We start from the raw sequence: 25452 nt of genomic DNA, 5'->3' as shown, positions 1-25452 counted from the left end.
TATTATTATTATTATTATTTCCTCTGATTATCAATAGACAGCTCTTGTCTGAAAGGCTGGAGCAACACTTTGCCTCAGCAGATACTTAGGAGGCAGGGGCCTCTCTAAAATCCCAGGCCTGGGACTGCAAACTTCCGGGGAAATTAGCACTTTCTTCCAATCAAGCCTCCCTGCAAGGGTTCCAGCAGCGCCATGGGGAGTCACGTCTAGAGTCATCTGAGCTCCTTCCCTGGGCAGCCTCTGTCCACTGTGGGCCTCCTCAGGGCGGGATTGGGCTTCACGCAGCCTTGTCCCCACAGGCAAACTTCAGCGAACGTGAAATGTTGGTGGAAGGGAGCCTGAAAGTCAGAGCTAATGGGCAGAAGAAATCACCAAGAAACAGAAAGACTTCGTCCTGGAGTTGCGTTTCCTTGATGTACTCTAACTGGGAAGGCCAAGCCCCAGACACCTGTGAAAAGGTGAGCAGATTACAGTCAGCTAGTCCTAAAACAAAATAATTTGTTTTCAATGAAAGGAAAGAGAAGGGGCTGAGGGGGAGGGGCCTCGAAGAATCTGGAAAGCTTTCTTGCAACAGATTAAAGAGGAGCTGCAATTTCAGGAGGGAAGGTGTTAGGCATGACCGTGGGAGAACAACATTGGTCTATCAGAATTTATTTGGCGTGTTTGAGCTGCGGGGGGCGGGGGGGGGGGTCAGGCTAAAGCAGAGGGAAAAGATCATAACCTCCCCCAAGCTAAGAGGGGTATGGAGTTTTATAGGAGGGGTAAACGAGGCTGTTTCTCCTTCAATGCTTCAGAGGGTTTTCCTTGACAAAGGGTTTCAGGGCTTGACCAAGCCCTCCAGCTCCACATCCTGGCCCCAGGTCGCTGTCTGGACGCCCAGGCTGTCTGATCACAGGCCCCTAGGAGATAAAGCAAGACAGGATCAAGACAAGATGGCTTTTAAGATAAAGTTTCTGCTCCTGGCCTAAATATGAGACCCTGGACACAGCAACGAGTTAGGGCTTACAGCTGGCAGCAATGAGGGGACAACACTAGCAGAAAGGGACCCACTAAGGGATCTCCTCCAAGGCCAGTTGGTGGGAAGGTCTGAAACCTCCACTACCTCCACCCCTCTTTCTTGAAAACGCAGGCAAGGGAGCGACTAACAGCAAGGGAACTTTGGCTTTGTGCTGTGTTCACTCTCCTGTGGAGTATTTCATTTTGATTAGTGACGATCGTTTACAGATGGAAGCTATCCCTCCTACCAGAATCAAACCCAAGGCCTGCTTCTCATAGGATTCAGTCCCTGGGGCTCAGGAGGCTCATCCCCTTGAGGTTTCCCGAAGTAACGGGAAAGCGGGACTATCACAGAAGAGTCTCCAGCTGAAACCCTTCTCACACCCGGTGCGAGGCTGGCTTCGGGGCCGGCTCCTTCCTGGCCCTCTCGTCTCCATTAAGTCGGGGGGTGCAATCTACCACCCTGGTGGCGCCAACCGTCGCCTTGAGCTCCCATTTCCGGTAGGTACTGGGTCCGGGAGGGAGTAGGCGGAGGTTATCGGCGTCTGGTCACTGCTCCGAATGGGAGCAGTCTCAGGAGGACCTCGCGTTGGCACCCCCGGGGCAAGTGGCGCCTCTGGCTCCAGGGCCCCAGGTTGGGGGATCCGGCGGGAGCGCAGCGAGGCAGAGGCAGCTCGAGGCCCCACCAGCCCGGGACCCAGCCGGCTTCCCAGCCCCGGGCACCCCACCTGGAGCTCCAAAAGTCTCAGGCTCTCAGATTTGAACCATGGAGGCCAAGCGGCCGGGCTGTAATTCCCAGCGGCCATTGGCTGCGGCGGCGCTGTGATGTAAGCGCGGAGGGGAGCGGGGGGGAGGATGCAGGCGGAGCCTGGAAGGGGAGTGTCCGAGAGGCTACAGTTCTGGAAGCCCGAGCCAGAGGGAAATAAACGCCGGCGCTGACATGGGCCGCATGCCCTGGCGCCGCGCGGAGCCCACTCAGCGGAGAGCGCAGCGATACATGCCCGGCGCTCGCGTCTCTGGGGACCCAGGTAGGCGACCGTGACAGCCAGCTGCACCCTGCGAGGTCCGGGTCCGCTCAGCTGGGGGGCTCGAGCCCTCCTGTGCGGCGGAAGGGATTGGAAAAGCCGCGATAAGGGTGTGGGGTGTGGACGAAGGCTCAGAGACACCCCTGCTCGGCGCCGCCGCTTCTCACCGCGCCCGCCCGCGGTGGCAGGGCTGGGGCTGAGGACCGGAGCCGCGCACCCAGTGTCGGAGCAGAGCGGGGTTTGGGGCGGAGGGAGTGGCAGAGAGCCGGGTGAAGCCTCGCTCGGACTCGATTTCCTCTCCCAACTGAGGTTCTCCGGCCCGGGCTGGGGTGGGGTGGGGGTGGGGTGGGATGGGGGCCCGGATTTAAAGGTCCACCCCTGCCTAGGAGTGGGGTGTGTGTCGGTGTCCGCAGGGGCACAGCCGTTGGCCGCGCGCCGCCTGCGGATTCCCCGAGGGGGGCGTGTGTGCGCTCGGGAGTTCTCCATGAATAAGAGCCGGATTATTCGTCTGTCGTGGCGGAGGCGTGTACACGCGCTCTTGCTCTCGTACACCCTGCAGCACACGCCACCCAATGTCACTGGGCCGGAGGAAGCTGCCTGGAAGGGACTGGCCGAGGAAACAAATACTCTCTCTCCAACCCGGTCCACCTCCGCCTCCTTCCCTGGCGAGCGGTTCCCTCCCCGCCAGGATCCCGCCTCGCCCGCCTCCTCGGAAGATCGAGAGGCCGCCGCGGGGTGGGGCCCAGCCCAACTGGCGGCCCATTTGGAGCCTGGGAGGGGGCTACGCGTGGGACCGGCGCGCCGGCTGCGCCCGGGGCAAAGGCTCCCGGCTTGGCCGCGGGCCGGGACTGGGTGGTTAATGATTTAATCACCAGCTTGGGAAGGTGGAGCTGCGAGCAGCCGTCTCTGGCTCCGCCCCCTCCCAGGAGCGCCCCCCTCTGGGGGTACAAAACTGCCCCCTGCCCCTGGTGCTTCCTGCACCAGCTGCCCTGCGGGCTGGGCCCCCAGTGTTTAGTTGCCGAGCGGGAAGTACTGGGCGGGAACCCAGAGAGGGGCCTGGAGGGCTAAGGCTGGGCGGGCTTCCTGGGAGAGGACAGAGCCGGCGCTGGGGGTTGTGTGTGAGACGGGGGGGAGGGGTGCCCTCTGCTAACTCAAACCAGATTCCTTGTGTTTCCCGATGAGATACTGCAGCTTGGGCTTTGGAAGTTTTCTTTCTCTCCCTAGGAGAATGGAGGAGAAATACAATGGTTTTTCTTTTCTTGTTGTCACCCCTTGCAATCTGACCGGCTCCCACGGCCCTCGCCGGCGTCCACGGTGCTCATTTTTTTGCCCCTGTGTCTGAGCAGTTGAATGGGGAAAGGGTCCCTGAGCTGTGAGGCCCCCTGCGCCTCTCTAGAGGGATTGGGTGCTAGAGAGAGACTCTCCCTCATCCTTACCCCCAGCAGCCATCTGGACCAGAGAAAGCTTTCCCCATCCAGCCAGCGTAAACAATGAGGGGCCCGTTGCAGGAGGGTCTCCCGCAATGCAACTTCTTTGCACAGTCTGGGTTTCTAATAACTCTCTACCCTCCGCCCCTTTCTGAGGCTGGGGTGGAGGAGGGGACCACCGGCAGGGTGGACTGAATTTTAAGAGAACAAAGAACAGGGCACAAGGAAGGGGGAGTGGCGCTGTGGATTTCCCCCAGAAATGGGGAGTTTGCTGGACCAGAGCTGGGCCCAGCCAAGCCTCTAGGTAGCCCCAGGGCTCCCTAAGCAATAATAGGGCATGCACTTGTGAGGGACTGTCCCTGTGGGGTAGCTAGGACCCTGCTGTGAATGTGGGGTGCCATGTGGGTTCCAGCTTTCATCAGCTGCACTGTGTGAGCCGCCATGTGACCAACAGATTAGAGTGGTTTATCTCTTCTCAACTTGGACTTCAGCCCTCCACTCCTTGAGGACAGCTGCTCCTTCCCACAAAGAGGGCTTAGAGAACCTTGGGAGATACTCAAGTGGGTTCTCCTGGTCACCCCTGCAGGGACTGGGAGGGTGCCAGTGTGATAAAGTGAGACTGCTCCCAGGAGGTGACAGGTTGAGGTGAGTCCTATCCCCTCTGATACCTCCCCTGAGTTCATGGCCCCTGCTCACTGATGACTGAGGGCTCATATTATACTCTGGCTCAGGCCTCTACTTGGAGCTTACCTTCCATTTTCTGGAGTTCCGACCTTTCCGCCCCCGTTTCTCTCTTACACCCCCACCACGGGTGCTCATCCCAAGCGGATGTGCATCCAGACCCAACCAGGACTGAAGGTCAGGGAGTCCCAAACAGATGAGTCTTATCTACAAAATGGGGCGGGGTGGGGGACAAATGACCTGGGAGGGGAATCTTAGACCCTTCTTTATAAGTCAGGAGCTTTCCCAGAAGGGCCTCAGGTTGGCTCTGGTTCAGGGAGTTCAACCTCCTCCACCTTTGGAGTGGTTGGTTGATTTCTGTGGCCAGGACAGGCTGTGCCTAGGTGTGGCAGGCAAGGTGTTCACTACTGATATCTCCCTCTCTCTGTGTCTCTCTTTCTCTGGTTTAGATTGATTAGGAGTGGAGCCCTGAGACGCCAGAGCACCCAGGATTCCTGTTGGGCAGTGACTCTAGCCTCCTTTGGCAGGGTGTTCCAGGGACTCAGAGGGGCTTGTCCCCTGTAGGGGAGGGAGGAGTCTGTCCTGTGGAGGAACAGGATCTGGGTTGATGCCAGAGATAAGGCTTGGGGGCGGAGGGGAGGGAGAGGGGTTGAGCAAGCTTGTCCTAGAAGCTGAGAGCTGACCCTGAGCTTAGGTCTTCTGACTCATGTACCTGAGGCTTTTCCTCAACTTTGGCAAAAGGTACCAAACCCTGGAGCTTCTGGCCGAGGGTCCTGAAGGCCAGCTCCAGCCAGGACTTCTGGGGTGCCCTAGGGAGGATAGGCCCATGCCAGCCTTTTCTGGACAGGGCACTAGATGGGCCTGAGGGGAGGGACTTGTGTGTGGCCGGACGTGGCCCTTTTCTCTGCTTGCAGTGCCTTGTGAACGAAGCTTATCCATTACTTTTCCTCATTCCCACTGGCTGTGTCCCTGAAGCCCCAACTTAAAACATGCCTCTTGTGAGCCTTGGGCCTCCTTCCAGTAACGTACATCCGTCTCCCCCAGGCACTGCCAGCGTGCAGCTCGGGGCTCCAGGCCAGGGTGGCAGCACTGGCATCCGGAGCCTTCCTTTGCTGGGGATGGGGCCATTGGTGGACTGCACTTCTCCTCCCCAGAGGAGGGAGGCTCTCCCCTCCGGGTCAAGTGAGGGCAGTTTGGGGCATATTCATGAAGGAAGGCTTACATTTCTCACCCAGCCACTCTGCACTGCTGGCATTTCCCCCTCATTCCTTCATCCCAGGGGCTGAGGGCATCTGAGAAGCAGTGGTTCCAGGGCAAGAGAGAGCCCCCCCAGCTGTGTACTCAGAGACAGCGTCTCTGCTCAGCCAAAGCTGCTCAAGCCTCCACCTTCTGCCCTGGCCACTGGGGTGGCAGATGGGGGCATGCGGGGCAACCTCCCTAGGAGTCTGGGTTCTGCTGCCTGTGTCCATGCAGTTGTCATGGTAACGGAACTTGGTCTGCAGGCCCCAGCTTCAGAGCTCCCCACTGTGACAATGAAGCCAGGCTCTGTTTCTGCTTTTGTTCCCTACCCCTCCTTCCCCTTCACCCCCAGGTTCCCACTCAGTGCAACCTTCTCCGTGCCTGAGAAAGTTGTCCTGTCCTTGAAGCATCAGAAGGGGACTGGTGTTACCCCCCCACCCACTGTGGGGTTTAAGGCTCAATAAAATAATGGGAGTAGAGGGGCAGAGGGCACAAAGGAACCTCCTTAGGGCTGGCAGCACAATTTATGGACACCTAAGGAGAGTTTGGTTAGGCCCACAGGACCAGGCTGTATTTTATTGGAGGCTTTGTGCATTTTTTTGTTGCTGGTAGCACCCAAGGTCCCCCCAAATCCTGAGTTATGAAGGAATGGAAGTAGAATTTCTCTTTTCTACGTCACGCACCCAGTTGAAAGTGAAATCAGAAAGAGCTTAAGCCCTGTCTGCTAGAAGCCAGACTCCTCCGTGGGCATCATTAAAGGTGAAGGGTCAAGAGGGGAGGAGGGACATCAGAGGGGGGAAGAAAGCAAGTTTGGGGCTGGTTCCCCCCCTCTGGTGGAAACTGCTGTCTGCACCTGGGCTTCAGAAGCTTGGCGCGCCCCTTCCCCTGCAACAGTTTGTCCTGGGGACCACCAAGAACTTTGAAAGAGGTCAGCCCTGGAGCCTTTGGATGAGGTGTCCTCAGGTGACACTGGAGGTGTGTGTCCCAGGTTAATAGTGTGTCCTCTTTGAACTTAGGGGAGTGACAGTGGCCAGAGTGTCACTGGGGATGCCCGAATTCTCCTTCTACCTTTCAAGGTCTAGACAAAGGGCACCTGCTGAGGGAGAGAACACGGTCCATTATTGTCTTCATAGCAAACCTGCAAGGGGCTCAGCCTTTATGCACCGTTGTGCCAAGGGCTTACATATATTAACTTATGTAATCCTCACAGTAGCGCTAGGATGTATATAATGTTATCAATCTCTTTGAAAGCTAATGTAGAAACTGCGACACAAGTAACTTGCCCAGTGGGGCTGAGCCAACCCATGGAACCTGGGGAGTCTGGCTCTAGGGTCCACGCTTTTCACCCCCACATTACATGCTCCGGCAGGACTGAGGCTGCAGATTTGCGGGCCTGCTCTGGAGTGAGTCTGGAGACCCCAGAGTACCCTTTCACTCCATTCCTCAGCTGGGCACTCTGATCTCAAGAGAAGCGAAGTGAACCCAAACAAGGCCTGGCAGATCTGATTTCAAGCCCAGCCGCTTCCTTCTGAGGCCCTGAGGTGAGAGTGGAGTGGGGGGGGGGGACAGCAATAGGGCCACTCCCAGATGAGGGACACCTGGCTGCATGGGGACAGTAGGGCCCCCACCAGGCACCCCTTCCCCTCTCCTGGCTGTCCCTCTAGTGGCTTATGGGGAGCTGGGGGTGAGGAAACAGGGCTCCAGGAAGAGCCCTGTAAACAAACAAAGTTGTTACATGTCCTTGAGTCAAACACTGGCTCCTCATCGTCTTGACTCTTGATTTGTCGCTTCCTGTCACTCCTAGGTCATGGCTCGCTCTTCCCTTCCCATGCTGTTCTAACTGGTGAAATGGGCTCCCCCCACCCAACCCCCGACCGGCCTTCCTCCCCTACCTCCACAGCCCATGGCTCTGGGATGACAAGGGAGGTGGATGCAGGGACCAAGACGCAGAAGCAGAGTGGAGAGAGTGCCCCATTTCCAGCCCAGGAGGAACAGCCGTTCCCCACAGGATGGACCTGGGGGTCAGGGGTGGAGGGGCCCTGTGTTTTGTATTTCCCAGGATTTATCTGTACTTGTCCTGGAATTGTGGGGAATGGGGTGACCAGACCAGGGAAATTTTAATCTGAAATTCTCTGTAAAACTGCATCCTGCGGGTTTTATGGCATCCATAACCTTCATCAGACCTCAGAGGCCTGTCCCCACCATGCGTCTGACCCTCCCCCGGTGCAGGAACAGTGGGAAAGGCCCACAGTTCAGAAGCAGGCAGACCTAGAATCCTCTCTGCTCTGTCCTTAGCAACTGTGTGACTTGGGTAAGTCATTTAACTCTAAGCCTCAGTTTTCTTATGTTTAAGATGGGGATGATGATGATAACTCCATGGGATTGTTGAGATAAAATCTTTTAAATGCCTAGGACAGTGTGTTGCTTATAATTAAAAAAAAAAAAAAAAGGCAGTTTAATCAAAGCATCTAACTTGGTGTAGAGTAAAAGCTCAGTGAGTGTTAGTTCCTTTCGTATACTTCCTCCATGACCCATGGTTGCAGGAGGGGGAGGGGGTTGGCATGTCCACCTGAGGTCCATGGGTAGGGTCCAGGATGTCATTTCCCAGAGTGGGTTCCTCAGCACACAGTCTCGCTAGTTGTCAGAGCCCACATTGGGGAACGGTATTCCATAGCCCTCTCCATTACAAGTCACTATGTCAACTGAACCAGACATCCTCTTCTATATTTTCCAGCAATGAAAGGGTAAATTATCCTAACCATGGTGTGTTTCCTGCTACTCAGCCTGGTTGAATTATTGCCATCCTTTTCCTATAAACTGTAAGAACTGTAAATTCCTTAAAATGCTTGAGACTATCTAAGCACGGTGATTAATGGAAATACCCCAGACAGTGCTGTCAATAGGAATATAATACTGGCCACATGTGACTTTCAGTTTATCAGTATCCACATTTAGAAAACTAAAGATAGGTGAGATTAATGTTAATAATATGTTATTTAACATAGTACCGTGTTTCCCCGAAAAGAAGACGTAGCCGGACCATCGGCTCTAATGCGTCTTTTGGAGCAAAAATTAATATAAGACCCGGTCTGACACTTTAATTATATTATTATATTATATAAAACCCGGTCTTATATTAAAATATTATTATATTAAAATAAGAGCAGGTCTTATATTAATTTTTGCTCCAAAGGACGCATTAGAGCTGATGGTCCAGCTACGTCTTCTTTTCGGGGAAACACGGTATATCCAAAGTATTGTCATTTCACCATGGAATCAGAAAAAATATCCATGAGCTATTTTACATTATTTTTTTCATATAAAGTCTTCAAAATCCAGTATGTATGTATTTTACACCCATAGCGCATCTCAATTCGGGTGCCAAATCTCAGAAATATGCAGTCAGAATTTGGATTTTCTAAAAAGTACAGTTGAAAAAAGTACAGATTCACACACTCATGTTGTTTTAAATTGAAGTTTTCCCATAGCTGACCCAAGCATCAGGTGTTACATTTAAAAGAATTAACATGAAATAAGATAAAACATTCAGTTCCCTAGTCTCACTAGCTACATTTCAAGCCCGACAGCCCCCATGTGGCCAGTGGCTACTGTGTTCAAGACTGGGGTTTAGAATATCACCACTCATGCCAGGAACAGAGATGTTTTATGTCAGCAGTATTATTCAACACAATATTGGCAATTGTAGCCAATATAACAAGATAAGAATGAGGAGCAGAGGAGGCAGAATTGTTATTAGTTACAGATGATGGGCTCGTCTACTTGCAAAGCCCGAAAGATTCAATCATAAAGTTGATTAGAGTGTGTCAGACAGTGCAAGCTTAGTAAGGTGGCTATGAAATAAATGTGCGTACATTAAAAAAATTGTGGCTTCCCACATTCTACCTCTAACCAGTCAGACTATATAGCTATGGGGGGTGAGGATGCAAAACCCAGTCACAACAAGAGATCATAAAATAATCCAGGATAAACATGGCAAGAAACGTGTAAGACTTGTAGGAGGAAAAAAACCCACAACATTTAATGGAGAATGTCTAAAGATGGATGTAAAGACTTGAAGTTGTGATAAAGTCAGATCTCCCCCATTCAATTTATTGTTCCCTTTCAATTCCAATATAATCCTGTCAGGATTTCTTAATACAAGGTTTCTAAAAGTCCACCTGGAAGACTAACACATTAGAAAAGCCAAGAAAATTTTAGAAAAAAACATTAAAGTTGGGATGCTACCCTACTAGATACTCAAAACGTATTTTACAGACTGTCAGTGGAGACCTGGTTTAGGAATGAACAGAAAAGGGAGTCTGGAGTAGACCCACATGTGGGTGGTATTTATATATAAAGAATTTAATAGCTGATGAAGGTAGCGTCTGGTGCTTCACTCATACAACAATTCTATAAGGAATTAGTGATTAACATTACTTTATTGTTATGTTTTACTTTTTATTTTCTATTTTAAATGGCCGACAATTTTACAAGCCACAGGCATCTCTTAGTTTGTTGTAATTCCTTCTAGATTATTTTTTTCTGAGTAGTTTTGAATTATTGCACTACCTGGTCGTTTTATAAGTGAATATTTTCATAAACCTGGGAGTGGGATTGTCTTTACTTCATGATACTAACATGAGAAACCATAAAGCAGACTTGACCATGTACAAATTAATAAGCATCTATGGGAAAGAAAACAACAAGATCGCATAATATAAACAGGTGTATGATAAATTTGCAGAAATCTTTGCAAAATGTGATGGTCAAAAATTTAAATAGCTTTCATATTTTAAAAAACCATACAAATCCACTGGAAAAGGTGAAGCCCCCTCTCTCCCACAGAAAAGGGGGTAAAAGGCTTTAACAAGCAATTCACGAGGGGATACAGATGCCAGCAATATATTTTTTTAAATGCTCACCCTCGTTAGTAATCAAAGAAATGCAAATTACAAGTTTGTGAGGGTGGTGGGGGTGGTGGTGATTGTGTTTTGTTGTCTATTCAGTTAAAGAAAATGTATTTCCTGGTGTTGGATACCATCATCCTACTTGGTGAGACTGTACTTGGTAAAACCTTCTGGAAAACAAGTTAACAATAAGAAACAAAAGTAACTTTACTCACTTGTAAGTATGCATCCTCCGGAAATAGTTAAGGACTTACGCAGATTCAGCTGGAAGGATATTTGTTACAGAGTTCAAACAAAACTGAAACAACCCAGCATTCATCAGTGGCCCACTGAATATAAAATGTAGGCTCTTAGGATCTAATCTAAAATAATGTAACATTATTTACTAACATGTTCATATTTTCACCCAAATGTGAACAATGGTTGGCTTTATTCATCTCCAGTGGAAAGTGTTCCTTGTGTAATAAAAGGGAAAAAAGTCTGAATCGGCAGGATCCAACAGAAATATCATGCAAGTCCCCTATATAATTTACATTTTTAATAGCTACATTTTTAAAAGTAGAAAGAAAGGTGAAATGACCAATTGTAGTTAACCCGGTATATTCCAAGTATTACCATTTTAACATGTAATCACTATAAAAAATATTAATGACCTGTTGGGCATTCTCTTTTTCATTCCAAGTCTTTGAAGTCCATTGTGTATTTTACCCTTCAGCACAAGTCAGTTTGGAACTCACCACATTTCAAACGCTCTCACCAGCCACATAAGGCTGGTGGCTGCCATATTGGACAGTGTAGGTATAAATTATTCAATAACCGTTGGAGAGGCAGCATAAAGTGGAAGTCGCTGAGAAGTTCTGGCCTGGACTACTGCCTTCTTCCTGTGCAGTTCACCCTATGAGCCCTGCTCTGACAAGAGCCTAGTGTCCTGGTTACCTAGGACGGCTCACCCCCTCCCCAGTCACACGCCTGCCTCCCCAGCAGGACTGCCTGGGGAATGTGTATTGGCTGCTTGCAGCTGTGGAGAGTGTGTCGTGAAACGGGGCCTTGTTCACTTTCCTTTCTTCCAGGAAGAGGCTACCAAAGCAAAGAATGTTTATCTCCAGGAAATGCGATCTGCCCGAGTGTGGCTGCGCAGTGGCACCCTTGGGCCTATGGGCCTGGTCTGGATTCGCTGGCAGGGTGCTCAGGCTGGGAGATTTTAGGGAGAGAGGTTGGGTCAGGGCACTGGTCTTCCTTCTTGGCAGCTGGAACTGTCAAGAAACATGGGATGGAGATTGGAGCATGAGAAGCGGGGCTTGTGCTGGGCCCACTGCTGAGTGTGTGGCGGAGTCCAGGCTTCTGTCTTCAGGGTGGTCCTCTCACCTCCCAGGGAATCAGAATGCTGGGAGGCTCATCAGAGCAGGAAGTGGGAATGAGATCAGGTCAGGAGGGGCCCATCCTAGCCAGGCCTGGAGTAGGTCTGTAATGGGCTTGTCAGTCAAGTGAGTACTGGTTCCAAGGGTCTTAGACAAACAGCGTCCCCAATCCCATCCTCCCCTGTCCCTCTGTGTGCACGTTCTCAGCTTTGGCCATCTGAATGAACCAGGGGGCATGGCCTCATACTGGAAACCATGTGTTCTAAGGTCTGCCCCAAATGGGCTCACATTACCATTTAGTGTCTGTGAGAGTGAGGGAAATCACCCTGTCCAAGCCTCAGTTTCCCTTCCTGTAAAATGGAGGCATACATTTAGGGTGTCCCAGCTCAGTGCCCGGCATGCAGCAGGCACCCAGTGAACAGGAACTGCTGACAGGATTGCTACTTCTGCATACGGCTGGGGGGTCCACCAGCTGGTGGAGCACTAGGGTGCTGGAGGTCCTTGTGTGACCCCCGCCCCTTCTGGTTTTCTCTGGTCCCTACAGCCATCAGAAGCGCTGAGCTGGGGCTGCAGGAGCCGCAGAAGTAGAACCTTCACCTGCCCAGGGTCTCTTGGACAGGATCCCATTGTGGGATCGCCCATGCTAAGATGCTGGCCTCCAGCTTAGAGCTTCAGTGTCAGTGGAACTTGGCCAATCTCCGGTGGTGGGCGTGGCGGGGGCGGGGGAAGGGGATGGTCATCTCTTATCTCCTGCTCAGCTGAGGAGGCTCAAACATCAGGAAGCAGCTGTTGGGAAGCAAGATCTTGTAGGATTTCCTAAGCTCCGGGTTTTCCCTGATGCCAGATTGTTCCAAATTGTTCACTTTCTCCTTCCAGAAGCCTTAGAATAAACAGAGGACCCAATAAACATGTCCAGCTTGGGGGTGATTTAGGGGGAGAGAGGGAGAAAGAGAATACACGTCAATGGGAGATTTTACCGTATCGGGGGAGTACACCTGAAACCATTCTCACCCAGCCCCCATTGGGTGCCTTGTATGAGAACTAGTTTTGAGCTGGTTTTGAAATTAGAAGACTTTTCCTTAAGCCTTTGATGCTTTGGGATTTTTAAATTATTATTAAAACAGCACTACCACATTAAAAGGAAACTTTTTTTCAAAAGCCTGTTTTCCTCTCCGGCCTGACACAACTCCTCAATTTCTCTGGTGCCTTTAAGACTTTCACGAGGGCTCATTTTCGTAGAGATGCATCCAGTTCTGCCTTTTCCCTCACACTTGGTGCCATTGGGTGACCAGTTTTCCATGTCACAGCGTGGTCTTCACAGCCCCACTTTTCATGTCTGCGTGATGACCTGTTGAGTTAATGGCTCCCAGTTTTCCCAGCTTTTTCTTTTTGTTGGATATTAGGTTGTGTCCATTCTTTTGCTATTATGAATAAGGCTTCAATGGATACCTGAGTTTGTGACTTTAAAATATTAGGTTGGTGCAAAAGTAATTGTGGTTTTTGCAATTATTTTTAACCTTTTAAACCGCAATTACTTTTACACCAATCTAATAGTTCCATAGGGTAGATTGCCGACTCACATTTGTTTTACAGCCGTTATTTGAAGAAACTTCCATAGTTGCTGATGCCACGACACCCCCCGTCCTAGGATCATTTTGATGGTCAGCAGCTCTTGGTCCAAGGTCGTGTTCCTTTCTTCCTGCCCAGTGGCACCTAGTACCTGCCGCTTGGTGGGAGGGACGTCCTTCCTTCCCTCTTGCCTTTTCCAACATGTATTATGGGCGAGATGATAACAGACAGTAGATCTAGCCTGGTGCCTGGCAGTGAGTCAAGTCCCCATGTCATCTGGGAAAGACTTTTCAATTGGGGGACAGGACACCTGGGCTCCAGTGCGACCTGGGTGACTCACCAGCACCATGACCTATGGCAAGTACCTCTCCCTGCTTCACCAGTTGGGTAGTGCCCTTCATTGGTCTTGGGAATCTAAAGTTGCAGGCATTATGCGTGCCTCAGTGGGTGTCATATGACACTATGGGTGCTGTGTTTTAGCACCCCCAGGGGTGTGCAGAAAATCCACTGGGATGTGGGAAGAAAACATAAGAACTTACGTGTATATTGATTTAACAAAAAACTAAAACTTAATTGATGCATGGATTGATAATAGACATGTCTTATAAATACATGTATGTATACACGTGGATACACACAAGTTCCATGCTCCATGTTTTTTATGTGCTGGGGGCCCCCTCACGAGGGGAGTGCGCGGCTATTTTAATGGCGGGAGCCCTGGTGTGGGAATACGGCCTTGGCTTCCGTCCATGACCTCGGGCAAGTCCCTTAATTTAGTCTCCATCTCTGAGCGTGGTCGCTCCACACCCAGGTATTTTAAGGAGATTATTTGACACAGACACACAAATGGTGCAGGACTTATAATGGTGATGGTTCATGTTTCCATCCTGGGCTTCTTTTTTTTTTTTAATTGTGGTTGTTCAGGCTCAGATTAGTTTAAGACAGTGCTTCTTAGCCTCCTGGTGCAAACAGCACACTTTCACATACGAGGGCTTTTGGCAGTGCACACGAAGGAACTAAAAGAGTCTGAGTAGCACTAAAGTCAGCAAAAAATCACAACACAGCCCCATTCAAGGCCCTCCGGCAGGATGTAAGTGTGGATCAAAGCAGCCACAGTTCTCCCCGCTGTGGAGCTGCCAATCGGCCCTGTCCACTGTTGGAATAACAGCCTTCCACCTTCACTGCGACGTCTTATCTTGCAGGATAAGGCTGGTGAGCCTTCCAGAAAGCACCAGATCTTCCTTACAGAAAGCCGGGTCCGTGTTTCTTGCACAACCCCCTCTCGCGAGTTGTTCCAGCTGACATTGACAGAATGCGTCCCCCACACAAGGCGTCCCCCACCTTGTGTATAGTAGAATGCCTCCCCCATCTCAGTAAAGTTACGTTCTACCTAGTGGTGGGACATTGGTCGCACCCCTGGGAGAAAGGTCCACAGCCCACCGGGGGAGACCCACCACTGGAAGAGGACACCTGGTGCTGCTCTAAGTGGCTCTGGAAGACCTGAAGTCCCCTTTGAGTCTGCCCTTTCTCTCCTCCCTGATCTGGGCCCTCAACATCTTGGGGTGTCTCTACCTTTAAAACATGCCCTGAATGTGGCCCCATCTGTCCAGCTCTTCAGCCACACCTGTGCCCTGGCCCCCTTCCTCTTTGCCCTGAATTCCTGCTTCCCCTGCCCCATGCCACCAACGCCAGCAGCCCTGGGAACTGCCACATACGCAGACTGGGTGGCTTGCCTGCTTAGGAGCTGCTCCTGGTTTCCTTGCTAACCTGGACCGCCATCCAAACGCCTACCTGCTCGTACAGGGAGGGGGGCCCTGGGTGACTTGGGCCCTGGCCACTAGGTTGTTATTGTGTTCCTCAAACATCACGACCTTGTTCTTACTTCTGGACCTTTGCCTGTGCTCTTCCCTCTGCTGGAATATTCTTGACGTGCCTGGTTCCTTCTCACCATTCAGTTCTCAGCTCACAGTGCCCCTTCATCAGAGGGGCCTCTGCAGCCCTTTAACTCCCTCGCTTGCCCATATCTCCCATATCACCTCATTTCCCTCTTGGCAGGACAGCAAGATACAGTTTTCTTCGCATGTTTATGGCCGGACTCCCCACCCACCGGCACTCACACTGCAAGTGTGCCCTGGAAGGCAGGGGCGTGGCCTTGTTTTCACTGCTCTTGTCTGCAGGGCCCAGAGAGTGTGGGAAAATCAGTGGGTTCTGTCTGCAGGGCCCAGAGAGTGTGGGAAAATTGATGGGTAGGCAGGTAAGTCAATAGATGAGAGAGGGGGAAAGAGAAAGAGAAAGAAGGTAGTGAATGAAGCCTCTGTGGCCATTCCAAGGCACGAGAAGCCGTGAGCCAATGCCTCCTGTCCAGCCATATGCTTGGTGCTGGTGTTAGATGGATGGTTAGCACTATGGAGGGGCCGGCTGTGCCGGGGCAGTGGCAGTGGGTGTGGAAGCATATGTACTTTGTGTACCAGGGTGAGCTGCAGGTCAGCTGCAAAGTGGGAGGCCTGGCTGCCCCGGGAGAACTTGGGTCTGTATCCTGCGTGGGCCAGGCTGCCAGGGACAGGCCACTACCTGGAGCTGGGAGCGCGTTGGTCCAGCCTGTCCTGCTGTCTGTCTAGCAGCAGCTGGGCTGGCTGATCTGGGAGGCCAGGGTGATTGGCGATAGTCCCAGGAGGGAGAGAGCCCAGTCGGAGGTGTGGCTTGTGTGGAGGACTGGCGACCTGGGCTTCAGGGGAGGGCTCCTTGCTCCTGCCTCGGAGGAATGTTTTGTGGTCAGCGGGGCCAAGGGTAGAGGAATCTGGTTCCACAGGAGGTGGGGAGGCTGGGAGAGCCGCGAGTACTGCTCTGGTTTCCTTAGCTCTGCCAGGAAAGTGGGATGTGGCTTCCGGGGTGGAGTGGGGGTGTCCCGCCCAGGGCGGGCTGTGGGGAGTGGCCGCCCTGTCCTGTCCTGGCAGCCTAACTTAGCCACTTCCCCAGAGCTGACTCATGCTTAGCAACACCCCTTCCCAAAGCCACAGCTCCCTTTGGCAGATCCCTTTCCATTGGGCACTCGGGCCTCCTGCTGCCCCCAGCGCTGGCCCAGTCCTCTCCTTGTGTTTGAACTCGATGTTCCGTTTCCTCCCCCCTCCCCCCAATTGTTCTGTTAGAAGCTTAGGGTGACAATGTCACTAGGGCCGAAAACAAGCCTGTGAATGAGTTCTCGCCAGCCCTCAAGCCTGGGCTGTCTCATCTGTGCTCTTAGCTCTAGGTCCTAGAGACCCAGCCCTCGCCCCCTCCCCAGGACTGCTGGGTCCTGCAGCCCCCCCTCGCTGGGCAGTGGGACCATTGGTGGCCATTGAGGCCCCAACTCTCGGGACTTTTTCATGCTGGATATTGAAGATGATTTGGATTTTCACAAGCCCCAAAGCCTCGTTCTCACCACAGGGAGTGAGACCACAGGCAGCAGAGAGCACCGGCCCGAATTCTCCCTGTCTTCTGGGGGTGTTGGGCCATGTAGGGTCCTGGTAATTCCGGGGCTGGCCTAGGGATTTTCCCGCTGGCCCCTCTCACTCTTTATAGCCCTGCCCACAAGGATATGCTAGAAGGAGGGAGGGTGGGAACGTGGGGACCCTCCTGTCCTGTGGGGACCCTCCTGTCCTGTGGCCAGGCCCTGTGGGTGGCCACGGGTCTGCATCATCCCTGCTGAGTCCTGGACAGCTGGGCCTGTGGTTTTCCTTTCTTTTTCGAACAAGCACTTAAGATGGGGAAACCACAGGCCTCAAGTTGCTTCCTCAGTCGGGGGATTCCTGCCGTAACATTGAAACCCTTAATGCAACTCTGGCAGTTCATGTCACTGTGTTCCCACAATTCTAACCCTTTGTGTTCATTCCCTGCCTCTCTCCCTCCCTCCTTCCCTGCCTGCATCCCTTTTTGTTTTTGTTTACCTGGTGAGTAAGTACATGCATTATTGTCACCTGTGTGTTCTCACTCCTGGGCAGCAGTTCTACACCCGCAGTGTTACCCCCAGACATTTGGCATTCCTGGAGACATTTTGGTTGTCACACTGGGGGAGAGATGCTATTGGCATCTAGTGGGCAGAGACCAGAGATGCTGCTAAACATCCTACCCTGTGCAGGACAGCCCTTCCCACAAAGAGTGGTCCTGCGCAAAGTGTCAACCGTGTCGGGATCTGCTCAACGATTATACAAGAACGTTTTGGAGGCAGCAGCCAGGCTCCTCCTTTTTCTGGACACCCCCTCCCCACCCCAGCCAGAAGTGGGGAGGGGTGCCCAGTTGGTAACTGATCAGGGATGCTACCCCCTATGGCCAGAGAAAATCCTGGGGTGGAGTAGCAAGAGCACTGGACCCGGAGCAATGGTGAGAGGATGACCCCAAGACCAGTGCTTTTTGTGTCTATTATCATTTAAGAGTGAGCAAACTACGGCCCACAGGCCAAATCCGACCCACCACTTATTTTTGTAAATAAGGTTTTATTGTGACATACCCATTTGTTCATATATAGTCTACTACGGCTTTCCTACTGCTGCGGCAAAGACACTTTTAGCCATGAAGCCAAAAATCTTCACTGCCTGTCCCTCTGTAGAAAATGTTTGCCAATCCTGGTCTAGGTGTTCCCATCCAGTTGCTTAGAGGTTAGCTCCCAGAGTGTGGGCGGGACAGAGGGTTCAGGTTAGGGTAGGGGGGGAGTACTTTCCTAAGCATTGGGAGGGAGAGCTGCCTGACTGTAGTGGGTCATCTCAAGGCCTGCCAGGACAGTCGTCACCTGGCTCTGATCCCAGCCCAGGTCACCTGTGCGGCAGGGCTGTCCTGGTACCTGGCTCCCACTGCCTGCCCTGGACAACTTTGTTTGCTGGAGTGACAAGTAGTACCAGTGCCTGGGGTGGGCGGGGGGGGGGGGGTGGGGTGGGGTGGTGGGGGTGGTGACGACTTGCTGATGGGAGAGCCATGAGACAGGATGGCAGCAGCTAGGCAAGGCAGAGAGCTGTGGGAGGGGGTTAGAGGACACAGAGGTCATGCTGGGAGCTCCGGAGCCGGGCTGTAAGCTGAAGTGAAGCCAGCACTGTCACTGGGCTTGAGATGGTGAAAGAGAAACTAGGGGGCTGGGGGAGGGAGGCATTGGCCTTTCGACAGGTGTTTGAAACCAACTGTGCCATGCACTGCTGGATGGGAATCTGGTGGACAGCCCCGTCGGAACCCTCTGGAAGCTCAGAATCCAGTGGGAGATTACAGTCCAGCCAGAAGGACGGAACAGTATAACCAGAGCCTGCTGGGAGAGAGGACATCCAAAGTGCTGGGACGGGGCGGGTGGCTGGCAGGACTTACCCTGGCTAAGGATGGTTTCCCAGAAGAAGTGACATCTCAGCTGAGCCCTGAAGGATGCTGGGTGAGCCAGGTGACGGTGTTGCAGCGGGGCACTGTATTCGTCCAGTCCTGGAGCCCAGGAGACAGAAGCTCAGGGGCTGGTGCAGAGCACACGGGTGGCAAAGGGCGAAGGGTGGCATTGAGTGGGTGTGTGGGCACTGATTATGAGACCAAGGAGTCTGGCCTGGGAATCCTAGAAGGGTTTTTCCTAGCGAAAAGGAAGAATGAAATGGAAGGGGACAAAGCGGGAGCAGGGAGACCTGTTGGGTTGATGTCAGGGGCCAGGTGGGATACGGTGGCCTCGCTCAGGGCAGTAGCCGGGGGTGAGCAAGAAACTCGGGTGGCGCACCCACGAGTTGAGCTTTGTAGTGAAAAGGGTGGGTCTGCAATGAGGGTGCTGTTAGCAGGACTGGTGGCCCCTCACCTACCATCTTTATTAAGTCTCATCACCCTTCTGAGTCCTTTGCTGCTGGGTTTAGCATTTCGGGCAGGTCCCCCATGAGGGAAAGGGGCTGGTGTGGCTCTAACTCTAAACTTCACTTTGGCCCTTGCCCGGAACTGCGTAGGTGGTCCCTCCAGTTTTCAGCTGGCCCTCTGCTATTCTTTGGTTCAGGTTAATCACCTGGGGGTCTGCAGATCCCGGGGGACCCAGGGTATCTAGGGTCTAGTCCTTGCTTCCCTGTGCCCCTAATGATTACAGGAATAGGGAGAGAGTTTTCCAGTCTTGATCTCCCCAAGAGGTGGAGTATAGGTCCTTGGCAAAGAGCTCGGGGCCCATAATGGAGATATCGCAGGTGGGATCCTCATTTAAGGGACAGCCAGCAAGGACTGGAAAGCCGGGGAGCTGGTTCTGTGGGTGCCAGCAGCCCCGCCCCACTTTTGATTCAGAAAGTGAGTCGGGCCACCCACATAGGTGGCGGTGCCAAGCAGCACCTCTCTGGGGCCCATCCTGTCCCCTCCCTCCTGAGGACTGCGACTCAGGTGGAGGTGTCTACTCACTTTACAGGAATTGAGGTCAGACAGCAGGAAGAACTTACAGCACGTCTCCAGACTAGCTGTTTAGAGGAGTCAAGTCATAGGCTCAGTCTCTTTCCTAGACTGCTCTGTGGAGTCACCTGTGCATCTCCATGTCCTAAACTGGTCATGTTTACTTTGGCAGCATCTGGCTGGGGAGGAGGTGTGGAGGGCGGGGAGACATTGTCCTTTAGAAGAAAGATCTCTCTCTCTCTCTCCCTCTCCTCTTTCTCTCCCCGCCCCCAAGTTTCAGGGAAAGTGTGTCTGTGGCTACTTGAACTGCAACCAGGTTTGCAAAAAGTACTCCCCTAACCGGAGAACCTGTGGATGAAGAAATAGTCAGGGTTATGAAATTGATTGCTGGCTCATTTCACATTATTTAATTTTGGTGGCAGCTGGGTAACAGCCTTTGAATAACAGCCCTTGGGCAGATGGTGAGGCCAGCCTGGGTTAACCCTTTGCCTGCTGTTCTTTCTTGCAGCCCTTTGAGCTCTTCCTCATCGTCCCCTCCACCTGCCAGACTTCAGATTGGACCCCAGGACTGCTTGCTGCCTCGGGAGGGCCTGCCTCCCCTCCTGTGGGCAACATGCCCATCCTCAAGCAGCTGGTGTCCAGCTCCGTGCACTCTAAGCGCCGTTCTCGTGTGGACCTCACGGCCGAGATGATCAGTGCCCCGCTGGGTGACTTCCGCCACACCATGCACGTGGGCCGGGCCGGGGATGCCTTTGGGGACACCTCCTTCCTCAACAGCAAGGCTGGCGAGCTGGATGGTGAGTCCCTGGACCAGCAGGCCGCCTCCTCGTCCTCCAAACGCAGCCTCCTGTCCCGGAAGTTTCGGGGCAGCAAGCGGTCGCAGTCGGTGACTAGGGGGGACCGGGAGCAGAGGGACATGCTGGGCTCCCTGCGGGACTCAGCCCTGTTCGTCAAGAACGCCATGTCCCTGCCCCAGCTGAACGAGAAGGAGGCTGCAGAGAAGGGCTCCAGCAAGCTGCCCAAGAGCCTGTCGTCCAGCCCTGTGAAGAAGGCACATGCCGGGGAGGGTGACCAAGAGGCGGCGGGCACGGAGGAGGTGCCCCGGCGGAATGGGGCCACCGCCCTCAACTCCCGCGACCCCCTCCTTGAGGAGCAGGCCTTTGGGGACCTGACGGATCTTCCCGTCGTGCCCAAGGCCAGCTTTGGGCTGAAGCATGCAGAGTCCATCATGTCCTTCCACATTGACCTGGGACCCTCCATGCTGGGCGACGTCCTCAGCATCATGGACAAGGAGGAATGGGAAGCAGAGGAGGAGGCTGGCGGTTACCGTGGCGACGAGGACCCAGGCATGGCTCCCCCTTCGGGGGCAGCGGCCCTTCCCCTGGCCGGGCAGGACGACAAGGGTGGCCGGGACTCACCCCCACTGCCCTCACACGCTCCTCCACAGGACGAGGGCTGGGCCGCGATGGCCCCCAGCCCCGGCTCTGCCCGAAGTGTGGGCAGCCACACCACGAGGGACAGCAGCTCCCTGTCCAGCTGCACTTCCGGCGTCCTGGAGGAGCGCAGCCCTGCCTTCCGGGGGCCAGACAGGGCCCGGGTCACTCTCTCCAGGCAGCCAGACAAGGAGTTCTCCTTCATGGACGAGGAGGAGGAGGATGAGATCCGAGTGTGAGGCGGGAGGCGGTGAGGGCTCCATGCTCTTGGCTTCCTCTCCCTGCCCCCAGCCCACCACCTCTTTTCCATCCCCTTCCCATCCAGGGGCAGCCAAGAGCCTGGCTTCAGCCACAGACCCAGGACCTCATGGATGAAGGGCACTGGCTGAGCCTGGGGGGCCCCGTAGAGGACTTGGGGAGCTGGCCTGGGTGCCGACCGGTGTCTGACTTCGTCGCACACCCTGACCTCCCCAGCTCTGTAGGATGGGGCTGTGTTCTCCCAGCAGGAACCAGTTTCCTTTTCTCCACCCAAGCCGCAAATGGATGCCAGATGTCAACCTGAGTTCCTGCCTGGTCCTCATGCTTCAATAGCAGGGCAGCGCAGAGGGGTCGGCCTCAGTGCCAGGGCTAAGGACACCCAGTTCTTCTTTTCTCGCCTGGCATTTTTGCTGTGACTGGGGGTAAACGGGTGCGACAGGAAGAAGGAGGTGGTCACACGTCCCCTCCCACCCCCCTGCCTGGCTCCTGCACCTGAAGCCTGGAGCCCTTTGGAGTAAAGCTGGACGGAATGTGTACACTAAACGCGGCCCCTTCCGGGATAGAGAACAGGATGGGGAGCGGAAGGAAGGCCCCTGGGCTTTGTGAATTTTTAAGAGGGGGCTCTTCCAGGATGACACTAGAAACAGGCCGTAGCAGTCCCTCAGCCCTTATGGGTTTGTTTGTTTTTTCTTGTTATGTTTAAATCCTTCTCGAGCAATATAGGGAACAGTGTTCGTCCGTCTGCCACCAGAAGGAACAGCGAATCCGTTTAGATATCCTTTATACTCAGTGCTTCCAAACTTTATTTAGAATTGTATGGGGTGGGTGTCTGCGTGTATGTGCCCCCCCAAACACACAACTCCATAGCTACTAACAACTGAAGGCGGCCAGTGTAGAGTATTTCTAGAAAATGACTTTTTCAAAAGTAATATATCATTCCTATGGAGGATGAAAGCTTTCTTTTTGGACTGGGTTTTCCCTCCTCCCCCTCCCCCCCACTCCCCCCCACTCCCCCCTACTCCCCCCTACTCCCCCCTCCACTCCCCCCCCCACTACTTCCTCTTCCTTTCTCAGGCCTCTCTGCCAGCTCCACCTCCTCCCTGACAGCTGAGGGCAAGGGCCCTGAGGGTTGCCAGATTTAGCAACAAATCAAAAACAAAAACCCAGGATTTTGAGTTGAATTCAAATTCCAGGCATACAAAGGATAATTTTTGTAGTATAAGTATGCCCCCGTGCCATATTTGCAACCTACTTATGCTAAAAAATAATTTATTGTTCTTCTGAAATTCAAATTTCACTGTGTCCTATAACCCTGCCCGAGGGGATTGAGTAGGAGCGTGAGTGTGGGCCCCGGGGGTTAACTGATGATTATTTTTCTGTCCTGGGAACGGGCTGACCCACCTCCTGTCCTCTTGTAGCCCGTAGGGGGAGGGGAGGAAGGGGCGGGGCCAGATGGCCGACCGGCAGGACCCAGCCAGGGCAGGTGGGCGGGGCCACACCAGCCTCTCATTTTCTGCGGGATCCTGACTCAGACACTAACTTAGTTCCTGATTCCATGCCCTCTGGGTGCTCAGTTTCCAGTAGTATAGCTCCCACAGTGAGGGAGGAAACAAAGGGGTTGTGCAGCCCCTGCCAGCTGCCCTCGAAACCCATCCAGAGGGTGGTCAGTTCCAGATTCTAAACTGTATATTTTTTTCATGGTATTGTTAAAACAGCGAGGAAACATTAAAAAGCCCTATAGCATGCCCAGTGTCTGTCTCTGCTTCTGGGGAGGGTCATTTCAGGATGTGGGTGGATAGGGATGAGGGTGCAGACTGGGAGTCCTGTGGCTGCCCGTGCCCCTGTGGCACTTGGGGGCCCGAGGTGGCTTCTCTCTCAGTCCTTCTGGGGCCTTCACCTCCTGCATGGATGGCTCCCCAGCCTCTGCTTGGGCAGGCCCTTGGGGGCTCTGGGACTTTGGTGTGCCAACTGCCACTTACCAGTCGGGGCCCTTGGGCATTTACTCGCTTAGCTGCTTTGTGCCTCGTTCTCCTCATCTGTGAAATGGGAATCCTGCTGCTCCGACAGGGCTGGGGTGCAGTCACCGAGATGGTATTTGCCAAGTTGTTATTAAACTGAGGGAGGCTGTGTTCTTGCAAACCCCAGGTGCTGGCACACGCGGGATCCGTCACCACCAGGACACAGCAGGTGCCGTTTACCATGTGACCTAGAAAATCAACTTACAGGCGGCATGATATCCTTCAGCCTCGTGGCCCAGTGAGGTAGACTCTGGTGTCCCCATTTTATAAAAGAAACATGCTGAGCGGCTACGTGGCCACTTTCTCCAAGTCAGAACATTACTGATTTAAAACCCTTTGCCTCACTACTCACAGGCACCTTGAAGCTTCATTACTTGGGGAAATGAGGTCGGGGTGTGTCTGCCCAGGTTGGGGACCCAGTGACCCCCCTGGCCTCACCACCCTCCCTTCCCAACACCCCCCTTCCCCCCTGCGGTGGCCTCTGAAAAGAGAACATCAGCCTGGGCTCCTCTCCCCCTGGGGGCTCTGAGTTCCTGCCCCTGTCCCTTCCCAAGCATCTACAGAAAAGTTTGGGCTATACTCATCCTCTCCCTGAGAAGCAATCAGAAGCATCATTAAAATATTTGTCTCAAGATTGGCACATGAGAGCTATGAAGGAGTTAGGAGCAGGCGGTGTGGTGACCCTGAGGGAATGCGGGGAGGGGAGGGGTGGGAATGGGGTGCACATCGCAGCCTCATTGGAGTGATGGGGCCCCAGGGGGCTGCAGTCTAGCTCTAGGTGGTCGGAGAGAGGAATGCACTGTTCAGCAAGGCCCAGACAGGTGCAGGGAGAACACCTGAGATGGGGCTGTGCTTCCCAGATTGTAAACCGCCCCCACGCCATTCTACTCACAACCACTCACACAGGATTCTTGAGGATGTGGGAGAAGCCAGACACTGGAGGCCCCAGACCTGCTTTTCGACTTGATGGAGCAGTGCCATTCAGGAAGACGCAGGGGCTTATGGAGAGACCTGGCAGGGCCCACACCTTCAAGAGCACGTATTCCGATTGGGAGCTCAACAGGCCTACCAGACAAGTACGGGATAACCAGGCATGGTGAGCCTAACCCCACAGCAGCTCTGCTATTGGTTTGCTGTGTGGCCTTGGGCCAGTTAGTTTCCCTCTCTGGGAGGCTTCCATTTCTCCGTCTCTAAAATTGGGCATTAGCTCAGTGCTTAAACTTTTTACCGGAAATTTTATTTGCAGTGTGGTTGTATGTGGAACCCCTATACGTAAACAGGCTGAGCCAGAGCTTCCCTGAGTGGGGTTGGGGTCGTGGGGTCCTTTCTCTCTCTTTGGTCTGCAGGACTCACCTGAGAAACCTAGGGCCCCACAGAGCACCTCTCACCTTTGATGTTTGGTAGGGCCCTCTCCTGCCAACTCAAAGCAGGAGCCAAGAACTACTTCAGGGTAATGACGTAGTAATTGTAATTCAGATTGTAGCTAATATCTCCAAGAATGGGATGGGACCCAAAGCCTACTTACTGCCCCGGTCCAGCCATCATCAGGGCGGCTTCCTCCACCTCCCCACCTGCGAGGGGCTCTGCTGTTCTGTATTGATAATGTGATCAGGGCTGTGTGTTACCTGGTAGGACTGCCATATGCCACACACTGTTCCTTGTATTAGCCTCACTTATTCTTGCGACAGCTCTGAGAGGTCTATACTATCCATATTACCCCCATTTTACAGATGACAATACTGAGGCAGCTCAAGGGGAAGGAACTGGCTCAGCCCCACTGGGATGGTCAATAGAGGAGCTGGGACAGGCTCCAAGGCCCTTCCTTACAACTGCTGTCCCAACCTGATGATTGACACTTTGGGACCCAGAATGACCAGGTGGGGTCAGTGACCCTGGTTGGCAGAGACAGGCCCAGCTAACAGCCCGGCTGGTCGGGAAAGGGGGGTGCTATTTGCAGTCAGGTGAGAAGGTGAGGCATTGGCAGCTCTGGGCCCCTCTCAGCAGCAGCTACTGTTCACATTGTCCAAAGGGCCCAGCGGGTAGTGCAAAAGCCGAGTATACTGGGCAGGCAGACGCTGACCTTCCCAGGGCACCAGGCTGGCTCTGTCGCTGCTGGTCAGAACCAGGGCTCCATCTGGACCCCCTTGCCTCTCATGCCTGCAGCCTTGGGTCTGTGTTCTGCTGGTACCCTCA

At 53.4% G+C, this 25452-nt stretch overlaps 1 protein-coding gene across 3 annotated transcripts; it reads left to right on the top strand.

The window, feature by feature from the left end:
• Positions 1 to 1866: 1866 nt before the first annotated feature.
• Positions 1867 to 22986, top strand: CDC42EP4 (CDC42 effector protein 4). Of its 3 annotated transcripts, none has more exons than XM_019740451.3 (2): positions 1867 to 2024; positions 20059 to 22986. In XM_019740451.3, exon 2 carries the CDS (start codon positions 20164 to 20166, stop codon positions 21220 to 21222), a length of 1059 nt encoding a protein of 352 aa, XP_019596010.2. In that variant the 5' UTR covers positions 1867 to 2024; positions 20059 to 20163; the 3' UTR covers positions 21223 to 22986. The 3 variants fall into 3 exon arrangements, with proteins under 3 accessions (XP_019596010.2, XP_088658483.1, XP_074175608.2); XM_088802357.1 differs by lacking the exon at positions 1867 to 2024 and adding an exon at positions 7538 to 7679; XM_074319507.2 differs by lacking the exon at positions 1867 to 2024 and adding an exon at positions 18380 to 18585.
• Positions 22987 to 25452: the final 2466 nt, after the last annotated feature.

The sequence above is a fragment of the Rhinolophus sinicus genome, chromosome 12, assembly GCF_057876585.1.
Source record: "Rhinolophus sinicus isolate RSI-liver-muscle chromosome 12, RSI-T2T, whole genome shotgun sequence".
Classification (NCBI taxonomy): Eukaryota; Metazoa; Chordata; class Mammalia; order Chiroptera; family Rhinolophidae; genus Rhinolophus; species Rhinolophus sinicus.
This window is presented reverse-complemented; position numbering and strand designations above follow the sequence as displayed.

Coding starts and splice junctions, on each gene's coding strand:
- CDC42EP4 (XM_019740451.3), top strand. CDS start 20,164: ATGCCCATCCTCAAGCAGCTGGTGTCCAGCTCCGTGCACTCTAAGCGC.